The 22,488-nt window shown below is 37.8% G+C and overlaps 1 protein-coding gene across 3 annotated transcripts in view; it reads left to right on the forward strand.

Annotated features, from left to right (window-relative positions):
- Positions 1-22,488, forward strand: part of PDSS2 (decaprenyl diphosphate synthase subunit 2) — a 113,650-nt gene that overhangs the window by 76,975 nt on the left and 14,187 nt on the right. For 2 of the 3 annotated variants that reach the window (XM_085056221.1, XM_085056220.1), the window contains exons 4-6: positions 10,423-10,497; positions 18,869-19,042; positions 21,142-21,273. In XM_085056221.1, coding sequence (XP_084912347.1) covers positions 10,423-10,497; positions 18,869-19,042; positions 21,142-21,273 — 381 coding nt within the window. The remainder of the gene's footprint in view (positions 1-10,422; positions 10,498-18,868; positions 19,043-21,141; positions 21,274-22,488) is intronic. The other variant, XM_085056222.1, reaches the window with a different exon arrangement.

Here is a 22,488-nt window from a genome sequence, read left to right on the forward strand (position 1 = left end):
GGGAGAAGAAAAAGCAAGGAAGAAGTCTAATGTTTTTGAGCCTTTAACCTAATGTGAGATGACACAGGGCAACATATCCACCATGACTGAATTATTACATAATAAGGCTCTTCTTTGGGCAACCCTAAATAAGCAGTTGTATGTCTTAAGATATTTGAGATACATACTGAATATTGTCATACAACTTAGCATAGCTTTTATTGGAGAATGCAAATACACTCTAAGTACTGAGAAATACATAGTAATTGATCATTATGTATGAATTATAATGAAGAAAAGCATTATTTGTTTTAATTATTATTTTAGACTGCACCAAAATATACTAATTTGCATACCCTTTGAGAGGTAAATTTAGATTTCATGTACTGTCAAGTAAATCGTAAAAGAGATTGTAATTGAAACAAACTTTATGTTAATTTAATGGATATGTATTGCTTTTTCTTCCCTATGTTCTCAAACATGGGATTTTTAATAAGATTTCTTTACTAAAGTTTTGTTGACAATTATGTGAAATTTCTTTGGTAGCAAAATGGCAATTTTTGTAATAGTTGATAAAAGTATTGAAGCACTAGGGGTAAAAAAACTTGTATGTTAGAAGTAAAAGGTTAAAATCTATTGGAATCAGTACCTGGTAATCAAATTTTTCTCATGCTACTGCTGTAAAACTTTTGTGTAGCATTTCTGCTGTCATTAGAGGCAACAGCTTTTATGATATTGATGATGATGATGATAAAATTGTAGAATAATGCTAGTGAGTCTCCTAATTGCTGCATTGTACTCTAGCTATTGTCTCTTTTGATGCTTGTGTCTGTAGAACAGCTTCTTAGCAAGTGCATCTTTTGCCATTGTTCTCAAGAAGTAGCCCCTAAAATAACAGCTGAGCAAATGAAGCATTCCGTTTTCTGAATATTTCACAGGGTTTTTTCTATTTCACTTTTGCTGTATGTAACTGGTAATATAATTGAATACTTGTAAAATTTTATTACCTTAATGGCTGTAGTTATATATTTGAAAACTAATCTTTTAGAGAAGTTAAATTAGAGGATTAGGTGACACAACTTAATTTACTAATTTAATTGAAATTCTAAAAATTAGACTTAATCTGCCATTGTGATAATATGTTAGAAACAGTCTTCTTTTAGATCAGTAAGAGTTCTGTTGCATTGCTGTGAATGTCGGTTTTGAGATTAAAACTGCTTAACTTTGTGTTAATTCCTAATCAGCACATTCCTCAAATAGGTTTATCCTTTACCTTAGTGGCCTTTTGCACCTGTACTGGTTTTTAAAGCTAATGCTTATGTTAAGCTTTCCCAAAGTTAGACTCCACTGGGGTTAGTATATGTCTGTGTGGAAAGAGTATATTTTTCTGTGATTCTTGGCTATGGCACTACTGGAAAATTTTATGTTTAGATTTCAGTCTGTTTTCTGTCCTCCCACTTCTGCATGAAAAAATAGTTTAAAAAAAAAAAAGAGTGATTTCTGCCACTTCCCTCATAGACGTGTGTGGCTTACAAACAGTGCCTTGTGGCAGAGTGTTTGCTGCAGAGCATGGAAAGACTGAAACTGAGACTGATAGCAGAATATGTCGTCATAGGTATCATTGTATCTTCAAGTCTTTCCCAAAAAATACACTGCAAGAATATTTTTAAAGCATCAAGGCATGGTGCTGTTGAGAACAGAATTGTGAGTGTTTGAGGTTCTGTCTCAATGCCATATTGACCAAGCAACTACAGTCTCAGGGTAAAGTTTTCCACTCCAATTCTGTCTGATGAATTTTCAGTGGCCCTCCAAAGATCATTATACAAATTTGCACAGATTTGTATATTTAATATTCTTGTCTCTGAATCACCTCACTAACAACTTCCTCAACTTACATCTGAATTTGCGTTCCTCACAGTAGCAATCAGACATGTCTTTCTGCTTCTCTGGTCTGCCCAGCAGACCAAAGTCAATGTTTACTGCTTGAGTTCTTGAACCAAATACCTGTCATTATTCCAGGTGAACATTGTCTTCCTTGGAGGTAGACTGCACAGCTGCTTCTCACACCTGGTTTAGTAGTTCTTTTTCGTATATAACTGCTGTTTGCCTCGTAAGTAACAGAATGGTCTGGAAAATACTAATGTGCTATCTGTGCATTAAAGAGAGAGCTTTTCAGAGATGACTGAGCATCAGTGAAGAAGAAAATAATAACTAAAGAAGCTGAAGAAAGGCTGAATCTGATGAAAGTCAAAGGTCTTTCAGCATTTCAAGACAATCACTATACCTGGCAAATGAGTTTTGGCTCTGGGGTCTGGGGAGTTTTGGCATCTGGGGTCTGTTCCTCTTACTCTTGCTCCCTTGATTTACAGCGCTGAATTGGCAGTTGTCTACTGGCAAACCCAAATACCTTAAGAGTCAAAAATATTTGCAGGCTTCGAGATATATATATGCATATTACATATGGGTATATATATGTGTGTGTATACATATAAAAAAAAATAATTAAATTCTGAAGCCAGATTTTGGAAGAAAGGTTTTTTTTTTTCCTTCTTTGAAGTCAAAACCCCTCACTTTTCAGAGAAATTGCCTTTGAAAGATGTAAGACAAACATGAAAAAGTGTCTGTATTTAATATTTCTGGAACTGTTAACAAGATGTATCCAAGATCAATGCCAGAATATATAGCAAATAGATATTCAAAAGAAAACAAAATTTATTCTAAGAAATTTAAGTGATGAAAACTTTTGGATATATGATGTTTTACTCTGTGTGAAATGCATATTTTGAGACAGGACTCTCAAGAGCCAGCAGTTCTGCTACTTCATTCACCACTAAATTAGAAGAGGTATTGGCACTGCCTGCATTTCTTAAATAGAGATGTTACAGCTTTTTCTTTCACAGCCGTGAATAATCATCATGGAGGAATTCATTGCTGAATAGCTTTAGCCCTTAAACAAATTATAAAATGAAAATTAATTTTCACAGAACAGGTACAGGAAATGAGAGTACCAGTGAAATTTCTTCACCAAAAGCACTGGAAGAGACTGCACAGGGAAATGGTGGAGTTACCATCCATGGAGATCTTTAAAAGATGTGTAAATGTGACACTTGGGGACATGGTTTAGTGGTGGACTTGATAGTCCTAGGTTTAGTTTGGGCTTGATGATCTTAAAGGTCTTTTCTAACCTAATGATTCTGTGATTCTAAGGTGATGCCCTCCAGAAGTGATATTTGCAATGTCAACTTCATTCTCTTCATAGCTGAAGAAGTGGAAGATCACAAGTTCCATTTTCTTGGCTTTGTTTGAAGTCTGTTTCTCAAACATAATAAGATTCCTTCTGAAAGTGCACAGTAGGATAAAGAGCAGTCAGATCTGTGTTGGGTGAAATGCTGTTCCAATATTATCTCAAACAGACTTTTTTTGTTGAGTGAACATTTAACATATACTAACTTTCATCTTTGGATGTGTAGCATATTCAGTTCCAGAGGTGGATTTTCATGGCAAGGCAGTTAATACACAGTTTTGCAGGACTGGAGGTTACAGTGGTTATTACTTAGTCAGCTGTCTGTAGACAGAAGCTGGAGTATTACTTCAACCGACAATACATTTCTAAAAAGTGAAAATATATTTTTGTGATGATTTGGTTGCAATTCAAAGCTGTTAGCGACAGTGATAAGAATCTAAAATTAGTCTGCATGGCCTTAGTCTCCCGAGAATATAACTATTTATAATAGGGAAATCTGTTCCTAGTGCAATCGGTAAACTTAACTGTTCCCTAAGAGATTATTTGTCACCAGCTCTGTAGCCCTGATTGTATTATTCCAAAAATGGAGAAAGTTGTTATTGGTGCTGCAGGTGTAAATAAGTAAAATCAGCTGTGGTCCTTCTCCAGCAGCTGCTGGTGTCACAGAATGGTTGAGATTGACAGGGATCTCTGGGGATCACCTAGTCCAAATCACCTGCTCACACAGGGGCAGGTAGAGACGTTTGCCCAGGACTATGTCCAAGCAGATTTTAAATATCTCTAAAATTGGAGACTTTGCAACCCCTTTGGGCAGCCTGATCCATGGTTGGATGCCCTCGCAGTAAACTGTTTTCCGGTATCCAGACTGCATTTCATGTTTTCCTTTGTGCCTGTTACCTCATCCTGTCTCAGTGGGCACTGCTGAGGAGAATTTGGCTCCTTCTTCTGCATTCCTTCCCATCATGTGTTTATCCTCGTTGTTCTGTAGAAGCTAAAATAGATACACAGAGTAAATAGGGAGACAGATTATATATCTTCCCCTCTCTTCACTGCTGCAAAGCTTGTCTTAAAAATTAACCTTTCCATGGTAAAATTTTTAGTAGAAGTGCCTTTACATCTGAAGTGGTTTCAGTGTAATAATAAAGTAAAATGCATAAACTTTTATCAGTAATATAAATGACTTAATTGTATTTCTAAACAAAATGCTGATGTATTTGACCTCTTGTTGGCTAGTGAGAATATTGAGTTTCTGGGTGAACTGTAACTGCTTGTTAATATGAGTGTTTTGAGATTCAACAGCATTTCACTTGGAGTCTAGAATCTGATTGCTGCTATCCCTGGTAAACGTGGTGATTTGTTAGTTTAACATTAACAGCTGCAGCTTTGTTTAGTTGATTCCATCTGTCAGATGCTAAATGGTCTTACTTCTGATTCACATTTGTTCAGGTACAGACTGTTCAAAATAGTTAGTGCTACTTGCAGGTACCGTTTGTGTTATTCGGTTTAATCCTCAATTAATTTGTGAACGTATTCCAGTTTAATGGTTGTTTGCAGCAGTGTGACTGGGAACAATGTCTTATAACCATGCTCTTCTGTATCCCCTACTGATGAGGAGGGGTTTGTATCTACAGAACCCTGGATCATGATACCTTCTTTGTTCACTGTTTTATGTAGAAGATAGTTGTAATGAAATTACCCATACAAAAGGGTCAAGCTGAAGCAGTCAGGTATTTCTCTTAACCTGGGTCACTCAGCAACAGTTGTTGAGTGCTTTAGTGTAAGGATCTGCTGCAGTGGATCTGCAAAGGCATGAAGAAACTGTGTAAGGTATCATGTGGAGGTAGGCAAAGGAAAACGATATTTCTTCTGTTGGTTATGTTGTCATTAAGGAAAATGACTGAATTATGCACTGAAAATCTTTACACTGATGAAATCCAATTCTGTAGTTAGTGCTGCATCAGCATAAAAAGGGTAACTTAACACTGGTGAAAATCCCTAAGGCAGACTGACCTTAAGGTAGATATTTAACAATATTAGCAATTTTCAAATTGACGGCTGCTGATTATTTTTTGTCTTAGAAGCACCTTTTTAACAAGTAGTGGGGTTGGATGATGTGTTTACACTGTATTGTTATATTGTATTTTGCTACTAGTTCATCATTAGCAGAATGAAGAAAACCATAACTTTGTTTTCCAAGACCACTTAAAGCATGCTGGAAGGCAAATTGCTGTCCTTTCTGTGTGTTTCAACCGAGAGAGCCAGCTTCAAAAAACAGTAAAGCTCAAGAGGATTTCAAATAATAAATCCAATAGAATTCAGTAAACATTAAATTGAAAAAAGACATTCTGTAGGCTGGCACACTTGGTTACCTGTATGACTAATGATGTTTGAGGAGATTACCAGGAAAGAAAATTGAATTTCACTGTTCTTGGAATTCCTTATAATTTTTGCTCCTTTTTTTTTTTTTTTAGGCATTATTGAACAATTAAAATCCAGTTTCAGTTGTTTTCTGAGTTTTGTCTTTAGCTTCCTAGAGTTGCAATGTTGGTGTGTCAAATGCAGAAGAATATTTAAGGACTTTCTGTGGAATTTTTCAGTGTTGGAGTATTTCCCAAAGTAGCACGTTTTTGGGGAGGGAAGTCAAATGCAAGCTGAGGGACTTTTTAATCTGTATCTTTATATTTAATGGTTCCTGACTATCTAATTTTCTACTTTGTTTGTGTGGAGAAGTCCTGCTACATTTTCAAATGTACACATCAGCAGCAAGGATTAGGGTCTGTCATAGCAGATGAGTGAGGAAAGGATATTGTTTCAACATAAGGATGGAAGGAATTAATTGTGGTCCTTCTCAGAAGGAATTTGGCAAAGCTAAGGAAGTTTGTCAAATAGAAATTGTGAGGGATGAAGAGCAGATATACCCATTGCTGTGTTCTTCCTAGTGCTGTTTCCTGTCTTCCCACAAGAGCTTCATCCTTTCTGTGATGTTCCCCGTGAAAATATCCAATCAGGTCTGGAGAGACACCACATTCCTACTCTGAAATGAAGTGGTCTGTGTAATCAATTCCATTTCAGCTGCTGAATTTAAAATAAAATGACCATTCTTTGAAATGGTTTGTTCCTTTTTGTAAACTGGAAGGAAAACCAGAGAAAAAAACAGAAGCGGTGTTTTCTTGCAGTAAACTTTAAACAATGTATTTTGGAGACAAGCGAAGGGAGCAAAGTGCTTGAGTTGCAAAACTGATGGCACCAATGTTTTCTTTTCATCCAGGTTGTTTAAAAACCTCATGAGGGATGAATGGGGCTCAGAATCCATTCTTTTTACTGTGCATGATGAAGTCTGAATCGTATCATTTAGCTTTAAAGAATGTATTCTTCCTAAAATTTCTTCTATTCTCTGATTTCCCTGCATTCCTTCTAGCATAAGGTTTCACTTCCATTAAAATACACCTCTTTTTTTATAGACAGAGTTGAATCTCCCAGGGCAGTCAACTGCAGTCATGAACTAGGCTGCTGTACCTGCAACAGTGAACATATGGCCCTATTCTGTGACATCATGTATGATGGTTTGGGAATTCTGAACTCTGAATTAAAGTCCTCAGTAAACTACACAAAATTTCAGTTTCAGGAAAAGGAGGGTGGCCAATCATAAATGATTGGTTGGATGTCCTGAGTAATTTTCTGAACTGAGTGAATTACCAACATTTTATTTATTTCTTGAAGTAATATATAGAAATTTTGAACTTGAGCAATTAGACTCAAAGTAAATTTAAACAGCCGCAAAGGGCTAAAGCTGTGCATTTTTGACAAATTACTACACCAGAAAAGAGTAAATTAAGTTTCACCTAATTTCTGATCATTAACCCTACAGAACTCTTCTGGAACTGAAACACAGCACAGTCTTTTGGACTATTTCATATTTGAATGGATTGGAAAGGTCAGAGCGTGTGTTCTACCTTGCTGTGGAATGAACAATGAGATGGTTGTATCTAGAATTTGCATCATGTTATACACTCAGTCTGCCTAGATAGTGGGGGAGATTTTAGCTTTAACAATCCATCTCTTTTCCCTGTTTTCATCCTAAACTGATGGCCTTTGTGTTGACTTTTTGAAAGCAGAAGAGATCACATCCCCACAAAAAGCGTCAAAGTAATACCTCCTTAGGAAAGAAAAAGGGAGACACTGGCAGAATAGTTGCAAAATGGGTTTAAAGACTGCAAAATCACTTGCATATGCTCTTATCACCTGCAAGTAATGGGTCATCCCCATGGCCATACCCAGTCCTGGGGACACTGGTAGAACAGAAAACAGTGCTTTGGAACATGCTGATACAGAGTGAAAAATGAAAAATAGAGTGGAAGTTTGTTTTCTCTAAATGTGATGTTGCTGCTGATTGTCTTGAGTACGTAAGAGGAGCCAGGCTTCTCAAAAACATGTTGATGAGTGGAAAATAATGGGAAGAGAGGTTATGAATAGACTGTCTTTGGTCTTCTTTGAGTTGCTGCTGTTTTCAAGTACTAATTCTGGCAATCCTTTCTGCTCTTTCCTCATCTCTGAGCCTTCTTAAAATGGAGCTCAACTGTCAAATGAGAAGTAGTTTAGAGCACTTCATTTTTCATCTGACTTTCTTGCTCCTCAGACTTGAATCTCAGAAATGTCAGCACTGGTCAGACAGAAAGGCAGCAATGAGAATGAAGACAACTCAGATACTGTTTTCTGCTCTCACCCTGGCACGCTGAATGATTTTGTGGAAAATCAGTTCACTGTTGCCATTTTTCCCTTATATAAAGCAGTAGGGAATAAATTTAACAGAGGATGTTGATTGCTTTCAAATTTTCTGATGAAAAGTGCTACATAAGAGCTAGACAGTGTATCATTCCATGAACATTACTGAATCTGTAATAATTTTTCTTCCTCTTGTCATTTTGGGATGCAGAGGAAAATTGCCTGGTTTCCTCATTTCTCATTTCTTTCCCCAGTGCTCAGAACCCCAGGCCACAAGTGTTAAGCAAGAGATGCTTTTCATAGATCAGATTAAGGGTTGGTGAACCTCACGCAAGCATCCCACTGTGCTCTTGAAACTGGGATTTCATTCCTGGTAGTGATCTGTATGGCCTTACATTTACCTTAAAAGTATTCTTTATATGTGTATTTGAAAAGAAGGGAGGTGATACTAATACTAGATTCTCAATACCATACAGTATTCAATATGTCACAAAATGGAATTTAATATAATAAAGGCTTTTCTAAATGGTTGATATGTAATTCTCCTAAGATGTTTTATAAGCTCTAAGAGGAAGAGGTACAATTGTTCACAAATATTTCACCAAGCTTGTTTTAAGTCAGTTAAAATTGCCTTTGAGAGTAGAGTTGCACTAAAAAGAGGGAGGAGAGATGGAAAAAAGAAACCCCAAAACAGGGTCCTGCTCAGTCTAGAGTTTCAGGCAAGAGAGGAAAAGGTCTAGTTATCCAGAGCCAGATGCATTGTTAAAAGTTCATACTATCACTTTGACATTTAGAGTAGGACTCTGTGTCTTTGTAAATTCCTCTTCATATTACCAGTGTAGGTCTCTGAGCTCAGACCATTTCACAAACCATAACATTTTTGAGTGAGTGATTGATCTGTATTATGTGTCCTAGCCATCAGAAGAATCTTGGGATGTTGCTTGTATAAACTGTAATACAATCTGATCCTGGGCATTTAGTTACAGACTTTCATAGACCTATTGGCGATACTCAGTCCTCCTGGATTTGGGAATGAGGCTTATCTGATACCTTAAAAAAAAAGGCAGGGGGGTGAGGGGGTGAGGGTTGTTGTTAAAAAAAAAAGTCCCTTATTTTCTCTGTTCCCCACTTAAATAACTCAACACATCTGGTAACACTGTAGGATCATTGTCCTTTCAGTTCCTTCAAAGCTCATATTGCTACAATATTTCTTCGGTGTCTAGTTTCCTAAAGGGCAATGTGATTTTTTTTTTCCAGGCTGTTTTTATAGGTCTTGCAAATTAACCCATATGCATTGCAAGAAAAAACATGACTTTTAATCAGCACCATTTCTAAAGTTAGCGCTTGCTGTGTGTATATGAATATGTATATGAGCCAGTGTTTAAAAAAAAGAAAGCACAACCTTACTGCTACTACTCAAAACTAGCATACAAATGTGTTTTTATTATCAAATAAAGCATGCCTAAATGTTAGAATATCTTTCCGTTAGGGCTTTTATCATTTGACTTATCGTCTTCAGTTACAAGAATGATAAAAATTGAAACTAAATCTTTTAATTCAATAAGAACTACATTGAATTTTAGGAAGCAAAAAGAGGAATCAGATATAGACTCATATGCATAGGAAATTAAACATTCAAGAAATTAAAACTTTGTGAGCAACCAAAGAGGTAGCCTTAAGGTGTGCTTATTTGAAATGCCTGCATTTAATTTTACAATAAATCTGAGTATTTTGTTCCAATTAAGACAGTTCATGTGCACAATTTCAAATTGTACAGTAGTTCCAGGGAGACCGTGGACTGCTTGTTTTACATTCTGGATTAAGTTCAGATTTTTAGGCTTCGCTTGAATAAAATAAAAAGTCTGAACCCTGAAGATAATACAGATTGATAAATCTGATTTAAACATTCCCGTGTTGCAGACTTTGAGTGTATGTGGTACAGCTGAGCCTCAGGCCATGCACTAAATACATTCACAGTGCATTCCCAGGGCACCCGAATACCAAATGATCACATTTGAAAGGTTACCTTTCTATGGATTCTGACTTTTCTGTATTAGCCACGAAGATTAGAATTTTAACAGCTCCCAAGGAGAGATATTGTGAAGTATTTACTTGGCAGGAAAAAAACAAAACAAAACAAAGCCCAGATGAGGTACTGTCTCATATTCATGAACTGGGATTTATTAGTTCTGTGAACGTCCTTGTGAGAATACACTCTATAGTTCACACTTCAGGAAAAACAAGTCTTGTTTTTCATTTATATTAACTTAAAACTTTGATAGAAGAATTACTGTAGTAGAGGTTTTAGCAGAGACACAGTTATATCACAGAATATATCTCAGTAAATCCCGAAGTCTTTCTCAACTAGCTTTCTGTGTGGTTTATCTCTCTGGAAATCTGGCAGTAGCTTTGTTTGTAAATCTGGCGATAATTAAAGATGTAAGGCTTTTTCTTCTTTTTTTTTTTTTTTTTTACAGGTTGTGGAACTCATTTCAAGTGCTATTGGTGACTTAGTTCAAGGTATATATTATGAAAACTCAAAATCATCTGAGGTAAGAATTTCACTACGTTTATGTACCCAAGGCATTTGGTGATATTAATGTGTGACTGCGGTAAATATGATGACTTTCTCACCTGTTTAAAAGGAGGGAGAGGGAGGAAGAGTTGTTAGTCCTAGTGGGTTTCAGCAGTAGCATCGTTATGACACCTGTAAGCTCTGATGGAAGTTTCTAGAAACGCTCAAGGAGGAACTATTTTGGTTTTGTGAGTGCTTAATAAAATACTGTCATGTGTCATTACCAGGAGCTCTAGACATATCTTACTACAGGCTTCCCAAATGCTTTCAGAGGTTCCTAGTCAAAGTTCTGTTAGAGGTATTTAGTAGAATGTTGTCAATATCATTAATATCTTCATGTCAAACCTGTTGTTTCCAAGCCCAAAGAGGTTTACAAAATGCTTCTTCTCAAACTTATAACACGTCCTTTCTTCTGAGTTTTGTCCTAGGAATGTAGCACTGTGTTCTTTTCCATCAGAAGTCATTGTGCATGTATTTCAGAAGTCAGCATGGGCCAAGATAATAGCTGCCAACATTTCACGACAAATAATCCTGTTTTTATTCAAGGGCAGTTGCAGATATTCTGTGTTATTCTTTCGTAGGAACTGTAGTGAAAATTGGTCAAATTAGATCTAGGTATTTTTATCTTTAATAGAATATTTAAGGAAATTTCTAGAGGGCATTCTTGAAGTAGGCTTGCATGTTGGAGCAAAAAAGAGGTTTCTTCATTTCCTATGACTGTATCTTAGCATATTCAATAAAATCAGTAATTTAAAGTTGCCATGACCTCTACAGGTTTTATGATAGCAAGTTTTCAGTCACTGATGAGCACTGTGTATATGTGACTATCGATCTTGAAATCCACTGAGGTACATAGATTCACTTCTAGTGGCATTGTCTCACGTGCCTTGGAGACCTAAATCTTACGGTTCAGCAGGTGTTGTGTACTGAAATTGCAACTCTGTTTTACTACTGCTGTGTTGTCGTGTGTAGCGAAATTCATACCATAGTAAAACCTTTTCTCATGGGTTGTTGCTACAGCAGATGCTTGCTCTGATGGCTCTGCTCTGACCAAACCACAGTGGGCAAGTGGAGAGTGCCATTGGATAGCAGTGCTGTGTTCTGGAGGGTGCTGCTCCCTTGGACACTCTCTGTCTCTCCTGCTCTGCAGCAGCAAAGGCATGGCACTAAAGCTAACCTGGCTTAGGTGTATCCCTCTCATTTTGATTGAAACCAGTTAGGAAGGAAATGACCACACTGCTGAGCTGAGCAAGAGCCTCCAGCAGGACAGTGCTAATGGCACACCCAGGAGCTGTCTGGGGCCCACAGCTCCCTGGCATGCACAGAAAGGACAGCAGGCATGGTGTGTCCTCTGGCACCTCTCAGGAGTGGATCCTGAGTGGAAGCATGGCAGGAGGGCATCATTGGGAGCTTGGCAGTGCTTCTGCACCTGCTGTGTTTACCCCATGGATAAACTGACTTCAGCCTTCAGCGTTGCTCCCAAGGACTGTGCTCAGGGTTGTATGTTAAAATAGATTACATCTCTGAGAATTTTACAAAGAATATTCCATATTGCATATTCCAGCAGGTTTCTAAATACAAGTAGATCACAGGTATATTTTAAAAACACCCATTTACTTTCTACCTTTTCTTGTGTAGAAGTAAAGCTCTACATGTTTATGTCAGCAATTAAACTGTATTTTATTATAGCCATGGTCCCTGTAAAAATGAGAAATCTCGTGGACTCATTGAGGTTCCTGCCACTGCAGAAGATATTAATCTTTTCTTTCTTAGTCATTCTTTTTCTATTTTCTGTTGCCATACTGAAGCCCTCCACACATGTGGATTGCAAGGGGAAGTGTGAGATAAACTAGGCACAGCTGCATGACACTGACCCTGCCCTGGCCCAGTTACAAGTACCAAAGACTTATTTTGTTTCAGAGACTATTTCTGTCTAAGGAGAGTTGAAAGTACACTGTACCCTTCCTAAGGGGAACCCTTAGGTTAGTGTGGTGGTGTAATAGAGACATTTACATGACAGTTCCTGAAGTTTAGTCTTTATAATGTGCAACATGTGGCTTCTGATGAGACCTACAACAAGGTGTGGCATCAGCTTTCATTTTTGTTGTCTTGGTCTCTGAGAAATTTAGTTCCATGTTGTGCTGAGACATATCCCTGCTTCTTTCCTCACACTGTTCTGCTGAGGCAGTGTCTCATTCATGTCCTGAACATCTCTTTAGCAAAGACTGGCAAATAGACTAGGTCAGTTGTTGGTCTGTCTTATTTGTGGCCTTTATGCATCTTTCCTCCTTCCATAATTGCAATTTGATTGAAATGAAATTGTGAACTACATATCCCAGAGGTAAGGCAAATGCTTTAATCTGCTCACAACTAAATCTCAAATGTCGAACTTTTTTTCTTTTTAGGAATAGGGCATAGGGATATTAGTAATGGCATTTTCATTGCTGGGAATGTCTTAAATTTGGAAAAGCAGAAGGATATCTTCTCACCTTGTTGTTTTTTTTTTTTTTTCCCCAAGGCAGAAAAACTGTACTTCATATGTTAAATGTCCGTAATGCAGTTGTTTTAAGGCTTTTTGGTACCATAAAGTAAACTAACTTAGCACCATGTTTTTTTGAGCTTTGCTGAATGTCTACCTGAATGGTAGACAAAAATACAAAAATATCTCTGCAAAGTTAAACATTCTTCTCTGAATCCCTAAATTCATGTTTACAAAAAAAAGTTTCAGTCTTCTTCATTTGAATGACCCAGTAGGAAAGCTGAAGGTATCATTTGACCTAACAAGACTGACCTGATTTACTCCTGAATACATATAATGGATATAATTATTTGACAGCTCCATTACCACACTTTTTTTCCCTCTGCACAACCACATGCAATCCTACAGCTGTCCTGTTTTAGTAAATTCTGTTTGATCATTCTTCATCTTTTCTGCATAGGTGAGTCATTAGATCTGTGTGAAACCAGGAAAGAAAAAGCTAATATTTAATTTTTCATCATTATTTGAAGTGACAATCCAAACTATGAAATGTAAGCTTTGACACCACCTGAAGGTTACATTCACTCATGTTCAAAGTAACAAACAGCTGCTGTGGTTTAAGACATTGCATTAGCAATATTAAGCTAATATGTTGGACTGTAAGTTGGAGCTGAAAGGGGTGATATGATAAACTGTTGCAGCTTTGTGTGCTAAATCCCCTCTCAGCCCAAAATTCTGTGAGTGAAGGACATTCTTCCCAGTTCCTATCTGCCTTTGCTAAATTTAGGTCTAATTTGGGAGTAAAAATTTTGCCTTAGTGAGTACAAAGGTGAAAGTTGCCTAGTCTGGCCTTCACTTGTGATCATGGTATCTATTTTTAACAGAAAAAAAGCATTGCTCTGAGTCTCTTTCCAACTTTTAGGAGGCTGAAAGCTCCTAAAATGTTTACTAATGCAGAGAATACTGGCATACTTATAAACCCCCTCTGTTTTAATATTCCAGATCATTTAACAAGTACTAATGGGAGTTACTTTATTATTCCTGTCAGTTCGCTGAAAATGGGCAAGAGATACAAGGAAGCTCAAGGTCAAATGGCAGAATCAAGAAAGGGACTTCAGTGTATTGGTTTTACCTTTTACCTTTTTCAGTGTATGTGCTTTACCTTCCAGAATATTTTTGTAATCTTAAAGCATGAGAGACTTTGATGGGAAATCACTTGGTTTGGTTTTGGCATTTTTTCCTTGTCTTCAGAAAATCTAGCTGATGATAAATGTGCATTAGCAAAGCTCATTATAGTGTCAGAATGGGGCTATTAAGTAAGACACAGCCATTCCCAACATGCGCCACTGATGGCCAGAAGAACTGTTAGAAATTTTTGATGCAATTGCGTGAAAGTTGTGCATAACTAATATGTAAAACAAGTTTAAAAAATAAGTGCATTAGTAACAAGTCTTCATTGTACCAAATAGTGAATTAACAGGTATTTCTTGTAGACTGCCGTAGGGTTTTTTAATGAAAATAAATTTGTTTTCTGGGCTATGTGCAGTGAGCTGTACCAATACTTCTTTGATGTTTGGTCCCTGACCCTGCTTTGAGGAGTAATGTTTTGGAATACTGCACGTGTCCATCAGTTGGACTGCTATGAGTCTGTATTATAAGTAAGGGATTTGTTTATAATTTTACTATAGGAGGTAAATCAAATATATTTTGAGTCATTTAAACCACCTTTTAGCAGGGCAGCACAGTCAGAACTTTCACTTTGTTTAAACAAATGCTTCTGTTGTGAGACAAAAGGAAAGCATAAAATATGGAATTTGAGTAAAGAGCATCTGTGAAAAGAATAGGAAAATGTGTCAGGGGAAAAATAGCATCACTAGAAAGAAGGCCAATGTTATTTATTTATTGCTTTTGCTCTTTTAAATACTAAGTTTTTCCAGAGAGATTTAGAAGTAACAGATGTGAAGAGATATTTATCTTTGTGATAAGTTTACAAACTTTTTTTTAAACCATGTGTTGTTTTTTTACAGTGTCATGATAAAAATAGTCAGTAGCTTGCTTTATTGACCCATTTGCAGACACCCTTGTTCCTCCAAAAGCAGTGAAGATGGGTATTAATAGACCAATAAAACATGCCCTGTCATGTTCAGCAAGCATGAATACATCTGCTGAAAGCTTATGTGAACCATGTGTGAGATGTTTTGCAGGGTCTTGCTGCTGGTAGTGATTCATAGTTGCACTGGATTTTATTTATGTAAAATAGAAGTTCTTGAGTGACCTAATTTAAAACTTGAATATGCAATGTAAAATTATTTCTATGTGTTTCTATGGATTATTTGCCCATTGAGAACTGAACTAACGTTTGATATAAGTGATTCAGACATTTGGATCATTTTGTGCAACAGCAGATGGTTAAGAAAGAGCTGCTATGGTATGGAAATAAATTAAGGGCTCCCTTACAAACTGTAGCAGAAGTTTAAAGTCTCTGACTTCTGCTCCTTCTTGGTTTTGCAAATGGGTTTGTGCACTTTTAAGACACATTTTTCATTCATATTTCCTTTATATGTTTTCGGCTGAATCACATATAAGAATCTTCTTTGGTGTACTAAATCAAACTGAGTTATTGTAAGTGTTGCATTTGTGCTGGGGACCCTTGGTACTATCACTAAGAGCTGCCCTTCCTGATGGTTTTAATTGCATATTTTGTCCCACAATTTAATTTTCTAAAAGTTTTTTGTTTCCTAAGATGATTGTTCTAAACACAGTTTAAAAAAATCTCAAGTAGACAATTTCTAACACAACAGTAACTGACCTTGCTAATAGTAAAATGGGAGCACCCTCAGCTGTTCTTCATTTCCCATTGGAAATTATGATCGACAGAGCTGAATTCGGATATTTTCTCTGTACTCTCATGCTGACATTATGCAAACTGTATCTGGAGTTGATGTTTTCTTCCAGTGATGGTGGGGGGTTCAGCTCTCTTCATCCACCACCTCCTGCCACCCTGACAGCATCAGGGGTGCTTGTGATCTGTACCCATTTCTTGGTGACAGAACTTGTGAATGAGGTCACTCCACAGGCATTAGTTAATCGAATGTCTGAACACTGTCAACTACAACTAGAATTAATTTGAGCTTAGAGAGGTTTTTATATGAAAGTCTTAGGAGTCTTCTGGGCCAGCTAATGTCCATTTCTATACCCACTGCTGACAAAACAAAATAAAGCTTACAAAGCAGTGAAAATTTCTCTGAAAGTAATAAGAGCTGTCATGATGTCAGATTTTATAGCCTTTGCAATCTAGAACTAGTTGGGGTTTTCCCTTGATGTTTTTAAAATACCGTTTAGATCTTGTCCTACACACCCTTGTAAGAATGTAGTGTGGTTGGCAGACACTCTATGTACAGAATGAGAGTGAAGCTTGGGGGAAAATGGCATTGTTGGAAAATTTTGCTGAAGAAAGGATGTGTCTGCCTCTGTCTAAAGCAGCAGAGACTTTAGGGGTATGTGGCCATAAGAAGTTCTGTGATTAAAATCAGCTATATTCTGGCACGCAAGTTCATGCTAAAGCACATCCATATGGACATAATGCCTTTTTACAACTGGCTTGTTTCTATAACCTAGAGATTTACAGTACTTATGTTTTTAAGATTTCAATACTCAGTCCTTAAATACATGTTAAATTCTTGTGGGTTTTTTGAAGTTAGATGCTCATTTAAGTGCTTGAAGCTTTTACACAATGTTCATGTAGTGGACAGGAACTTCTTCTGCCATCATTTTCAATATTGTTAACAAAATTCAAACTTATTTAAGAATAAAATTTTGTATCAACTCATAGAATTCATTTTCCTGTATACATTGACTTGCAATGACTGTTAAAGCTTCTTCAGTTCCTTCAGTTGATACTGGATAATGTCTGTATTTCTCTTGCTGCTCAAAGCCTCCAGAAAGCAAACATTTTCAACTTACGGGTCTTCTGAAAGATTTCTTTAACTTCAAAATTGTTTCAGGATACCTTTCTAGAGTATTCTTTTCTTATTTGGGTATAAAACAAACTATTACAAAAATCAGTGCCAATTTTCAATATCTAGTGAATTTTAGTAAATACTGTTTTTTCACTGAGCAGATTGGTTGTTAAGGAAAAGATTGTGTTTCGTCTTCCAACAGCTCCTGATTTTAAATTTAAAATAAATTGACCTATATCTGAGTGGAAAAAAAGATATTTGATATATGGGAAACTACTTGAATTAAATGCTCATTTTGACATTTTGCCAGTCATGCGAATTTGCACATGTTCTGGGCTCAGTTAAGATATTAAAACAAAAATACTGAAACAGAGGAAAGTTTAGGCTTGACTTTGTAAGTTGTCATATGCATAATAGCAAACATGTGGTTTCTCTGTTCTTCACTTTCCTTGTATAACTTAATAGTATGTCTGAAAGCAAAGGCATTTTGATACAGCTCTGTGTTACTTGGCATTGCAGAATTCTCCTACTTTTTCCATTAGTCTCAAATTATCCTCTCCCTTGTAACACAGCACTTCTGGGTGATATCCATAAGGGAGGAAAATTAGAGCTGAACGGATGGATTCTATTTCATTTGTTACTGATTTCATGACAGATAATACCTTGCTAGAAAACTACAGGGTCACACAGAATTACTTCGTGCTCATTTCTAAGTAATTTAATTGACATCACTTTGAGGGAAAAGGTTTGTTGTATGGGAGGGGTTTTTATATTACTCTTTTAAAGAATACCTTTTGGCTTACTATATGTTACAGATTTAGCTGAACTGAGAAATTACAAAATTTTTAACATTTTTGTGCTTTAAATTTTTTTTCTGTAGCTTCTCATTACTGATTTTATTTTTTTTCTAAACTAAACAACTGTGATCTTCTCTGGTTTTGGTTGGGTTTTTTTTCTCTAGAGAGTACCTAAAGGCGTGACACTGATTAAAGTAATGTCTAGCTTTGAAGACATGAGTGAATTAGTGGCATATTGACACCTTATAAGTGAAAGGAATTACAGCTGAATTTGAATTTTGGGAGAAAGTATTTGATTTGTGTTAATTAAAACACTGCAGAAATTAATCAAAATAAATACTTTGGATACAATGATTTTGAGACAGGTTGAGCATCTCTGATCTTACAGTCAAGGTAGTAAAGTTCAATAGAGGCATCACTGAGATGTCTGTCAGCCACTGAGATAGTTAATCCCTGACACTTCTAAATTTCAACTTTATTTATTTTTTAATAATTTCAGTCATTCCTCACCCTTAGTATGGGAGCAGAAGAGGTACAAGTCCTCCATCACAGCCCTTCATTTTTTCAATGCAGTCTATAAGGATTTTTAATACCTTTTAAAATTAGTTTATTTCTTGACTACAAAGGAGAAATTGTAGGGACTTCTCAAGTTCATTTGGGATTGTTGGTTCTTGGTAACTGGGAAGGGGCTGAAGTGCAGTGTACTGTGGTGGGTTTGCTTTTTGGGCTTGTTTTGGAGTTTTGGTTGTGGGGTTTTTTCCCTCCCCAGTCCCTCATGAAGTCTATAGTTTGCTGTTAATGATCAGTGTGATGGTACAGTCATTAAAGAATATTTATATTTAATCTGTTGGCAGCTCCACATAGTTTGCATTGTACTTTTTGAGAATAAAATTAAAAAGGTTTTTGTTCGAGTATATTTATTCTGCCAGTATATTTATTCTGATACTTTCCTCTATTCATCCCCAAAAGAATTTATTTGGCTCCATGGCAGGCAGAGTTTTGCTTGTTTTGTTACTTACCACATGTTACTCACCTGTGCCACACTGTTAACTTCTGTGAGCTGACACATGTGCAGTTTTGGTGTTTTCATGTTAGCCTTTATTTCATTTTCAGGAGAACTGTCTCACAGATGATATTGGCATATCTAGGTGGAAGGAGCAGGTTTTCCTGTCACACAGTGCCTTGCTGGCAAAGAGCTGCCAGGCTGCAATGGAGCTAGCAAAGCACAGCGCTGAAATCCAGGACATGGCATTCCAGTATGGGAAACATATGTCTATGAGTCATAAGGTACACCTTTTTCTTTTGTTCTGGGAGCTTAAATATAGAAAGGCTTGTAAGATGTGTTGCTTATGAGCTTTGTCATATAATGCATGACTTATGCTGTAGACTTTAACCAGCAGATGAGGATTGAGAGATTTGACTGCTGTATGGTGTGAGGATGTTTGCAGAAACTGCTGGTATGAGAAGTGCTTGTGAACTGGCAAAATCACACTCCTGGCAACATACCTCATTACATTCAAGGCTCTGTTAACATCCCTCTAGCAGATCTTTCTGCAGCAGCTTAAAACTTTACCTTCTCTGCTTCTACATTCTTCCTAAACCCACTGTCCCATTAACAGGAGTTGTGGGAGGAAGCATGTCATAGAATAAGCTGAGTTGGAAGGGACCCACAAGGATCATCAAGTCCAACTCCTGGCCCTGCACAAGACCATCCCCAAGAGTCACACCCTGTGCCCAAGAGCATTGTCCAAATGCTTCTTGAACTCTGTCATTCTGGTGCTGTGACCACTTTCCTGGGGAGCCTGTTGTAGTGCCCAGCCACCCTCTGGGTGAAGAACCTTTTCCTGATATCCAGCCTAAACCTCCCTTGACACAACTTCAGGCCATCCCTTGGGTCCTGTCTCTGGTCACCAGAGAGAAGAGATCAGTGCTGCCCCTCCTCTTCCCCTCACATGGAAGTTGTAGCTGCAATGAGGTTTCCCTTCAGTCTCCTCAAGGCTGAACAGTCCAAGTCACCTCAGCTGCTCCTCATACAGCTGCCCCTCAAAGCTCTTCTCCATCGTCATAGCCTTCCTTAGGACACTCTCCAGTAGTTTAATGTCTTTTTTACATTGTGGCACCCCAAACTGCTCCCAGCCCTTGAGGTGAGGCTGCCCCAGTGCGGAGCAGAGCAGGACAATCCCCTCCCTTGCCCAGCTGGCGATGCTGTGCCTGATGCATCCCGGGTTAGCCCTCATGGTTGCCAGAGCACTGCTGACTCATGTTCACCTTGCCATCAACCAGGACCCCCAGGTCCCTTTCCACATTGCTGCTTTCCAGCCTCTCATTCTCCAGTCTGTACATAGTGTGTTGGGTCTTGGCTGCCACCATGCAGATTTGTTCTGTGAGGCTCATCTGTCTGCAGCAGCATGGGCTGAGGCATATCCCTTCTGAATAACCTGCTGTGGAGGGAACTTTCATATGGGGCAGCTAGAGGATAAGGAGGGAGGTCACCATATCTAGACAGGAGCAGCCTACAGCTCTACACAGTTGGATTTCCTGGAGAAGATCTCTGACCTCCACTAGAAGGCTTTCACTCTGCAGCTAGAGTTGGTCCACAGGAAAACACAGATCTGCTTCTGCTGTATTGCACTTGCAAGGTTAGATGTAGCTTGAGACAGGCAGACAGACCTCCCATCTGCTTCAGCTGAGTTGATTTATGCAGTTTCTAGTTCCTACAGGAGAAGGAAGTGGTTTTATAAAGCACAATTTTACTGCCACAGAAGTGCCACTATATGCTATTACTAGGTACAACTCTACCAGTAAATTACTTCTAGTGCAGTTATATCCTTAATATTTTGTGTATGCTTTAATATTAATATATTCACCATTGACACATAGTTGTGTATTAAGGATTGCATAATTTTCATGGAAAGCTCCTAGCTCCTAGCTATGTAGCATTTACCTTGTCAGAAGGAGGGTCATACTGCATCTGCTTCCTCAGGTACCGAAAAGTAGAGTGTGGTACCCTGCACAGATTAAAACCTGATCTTCTTCCCACCAAACACTGGATGTCTCTGGATTCTCTCCTTTATATCTTTTCTATTTCTTGCCACTCCGCAGTCTCTTACCTGGCTGTGTCCCATGGCTTGCCCAGCTCTGCAATCTCTCCTTTATCTGTGTCTTTGCAGACTTTACATGTTTCTCTTTATCACATCTTTCCACCACTGCAATGCTTTCAACATCTTTCTATCCTTCTCCCAAAGTTGAAAAAGTGCAACCAAAGTACAAATGTCAAAGTGAGAAGTGGTGAATAGATATAGAATCAGGATATGGACCTCAATTTGGTGAGTGGGTGGATAGGTATAGACTGTTCCTGGGAACTAATGAGTGTGTTCTTTTTTCAGCTACATTCGGACCTGCAGCCATTTGTTAAAGAAAGTTCTAGTGATACCATGGCCTTCAGTTTGAATTCCGCTCCTGCAATCCTTCATCAGGAATTCCTTGGAAGGGAGGCATGGCTTAAACAGATTAGAGAGGTAAATTAAAGCACTGTCTAGAATTTTGTGGGTTTGCCATTTGTTTATCTTTTCCTATCTATACTTTCAATCTGCAAAAAAACTTAGACGTTAACAAAAGGTTTACCTATGCTGTCCAGTGCTTAGTATCTCACTCGTCCACACTTTCAACAAGGGGAAATTTAGGACCTGACAGTCAAGCTCTGTCAGACTTTTGTATGTCAGTGCAACAAGCAGATTCATTTATGTGGAGCATATGTTTGTTACTCCGCACTGCTTGCGCAGTCCCATGTCTTAGCAGAAAGCTACTTTCACTGGCAGCTTAAAGCAGAGAACTTCTACCATCTCAGTGGTTGAAAGGTAGGCACACATTTGCTTCTGCCAACATGACACTGGGAGTAGTAATTTTCAGTGGAAGGGGAAGGATCTGTGAGACTTGGCTTTCTGACTACCACAAAATAGTTTTGAGACCTACCTGTCTGATACCCTTATTCTTCATTCTCTTGTTCAGCTAGTTTTTCCCTCTAATCTTTACATGAGGAAGGCAATAAGGATAAAATAAATATGTGGTAATTAACTGTTATGTACCACAGCGGCATTCAGGTCTGTGAATAACTTCCTGGCTGTTGCTGAAGCACAAATAGATAGCTGTAGAAGATAGCAAGAAGGGAAAGGGGGAGGGTGAAGCACCAAAATGGCCAAAATTAAGTATTCTGTTGCGTTCCTGCATCAGTTGGACATGTTTTGTCTGTCTAAACAACAGTGATGACTGCCATTTGGAAATTCATGTTGTCATACGGTTTGTTAGAAAGGCTGCTGCCTTCAATAAGAAGCTGGCTCTGTGCATGCATATTCATTCAAGATGTGCTTGCTGATGGTTCCTTTCCTTGCTGGCTTGAAAGCAGGAATCAGGTACAGGATGTGGAGTCTAAACCTCTGCCTTGTTCTGTGTTCTAACCTGCCTTCACATACTGCAAGCAAGAGGCGTAGTCCCTTCAGCCATGAAATTTTGGGAAGTATATGCAGAATCTTATGGAAGTATATGCAGCCTTACAGGGTTATGGAGTTGGGGATCTTAAAATGAAGCAAACCTACTGTCATTTTGAAATTAGGGACTGGTAGTTCATAAAGCATGATGAGGAATTTTGGAATTCAGGAGTCATAACACAAGGCTCATATGTGAGTTGAATGTAAATAGATTTGGATTATTGCAGTTGGAGAATAATGGCATTTCCA

This window comes from Lichenostomus cassidix, chromosome 3 (assembly GCF_008360975.1).
Source record: "Lichenostomus cassidix isolate B80296 chromosome 3, HeHo_3.0, whole genome shotgun sequence".
Classification (NCBI taxonomy): Eukaryota; Metazoa; Chordata; class Aves; order Passeriformes; family Meliphagidae; genus Lichenostomus; species Lichenostomus cassidix.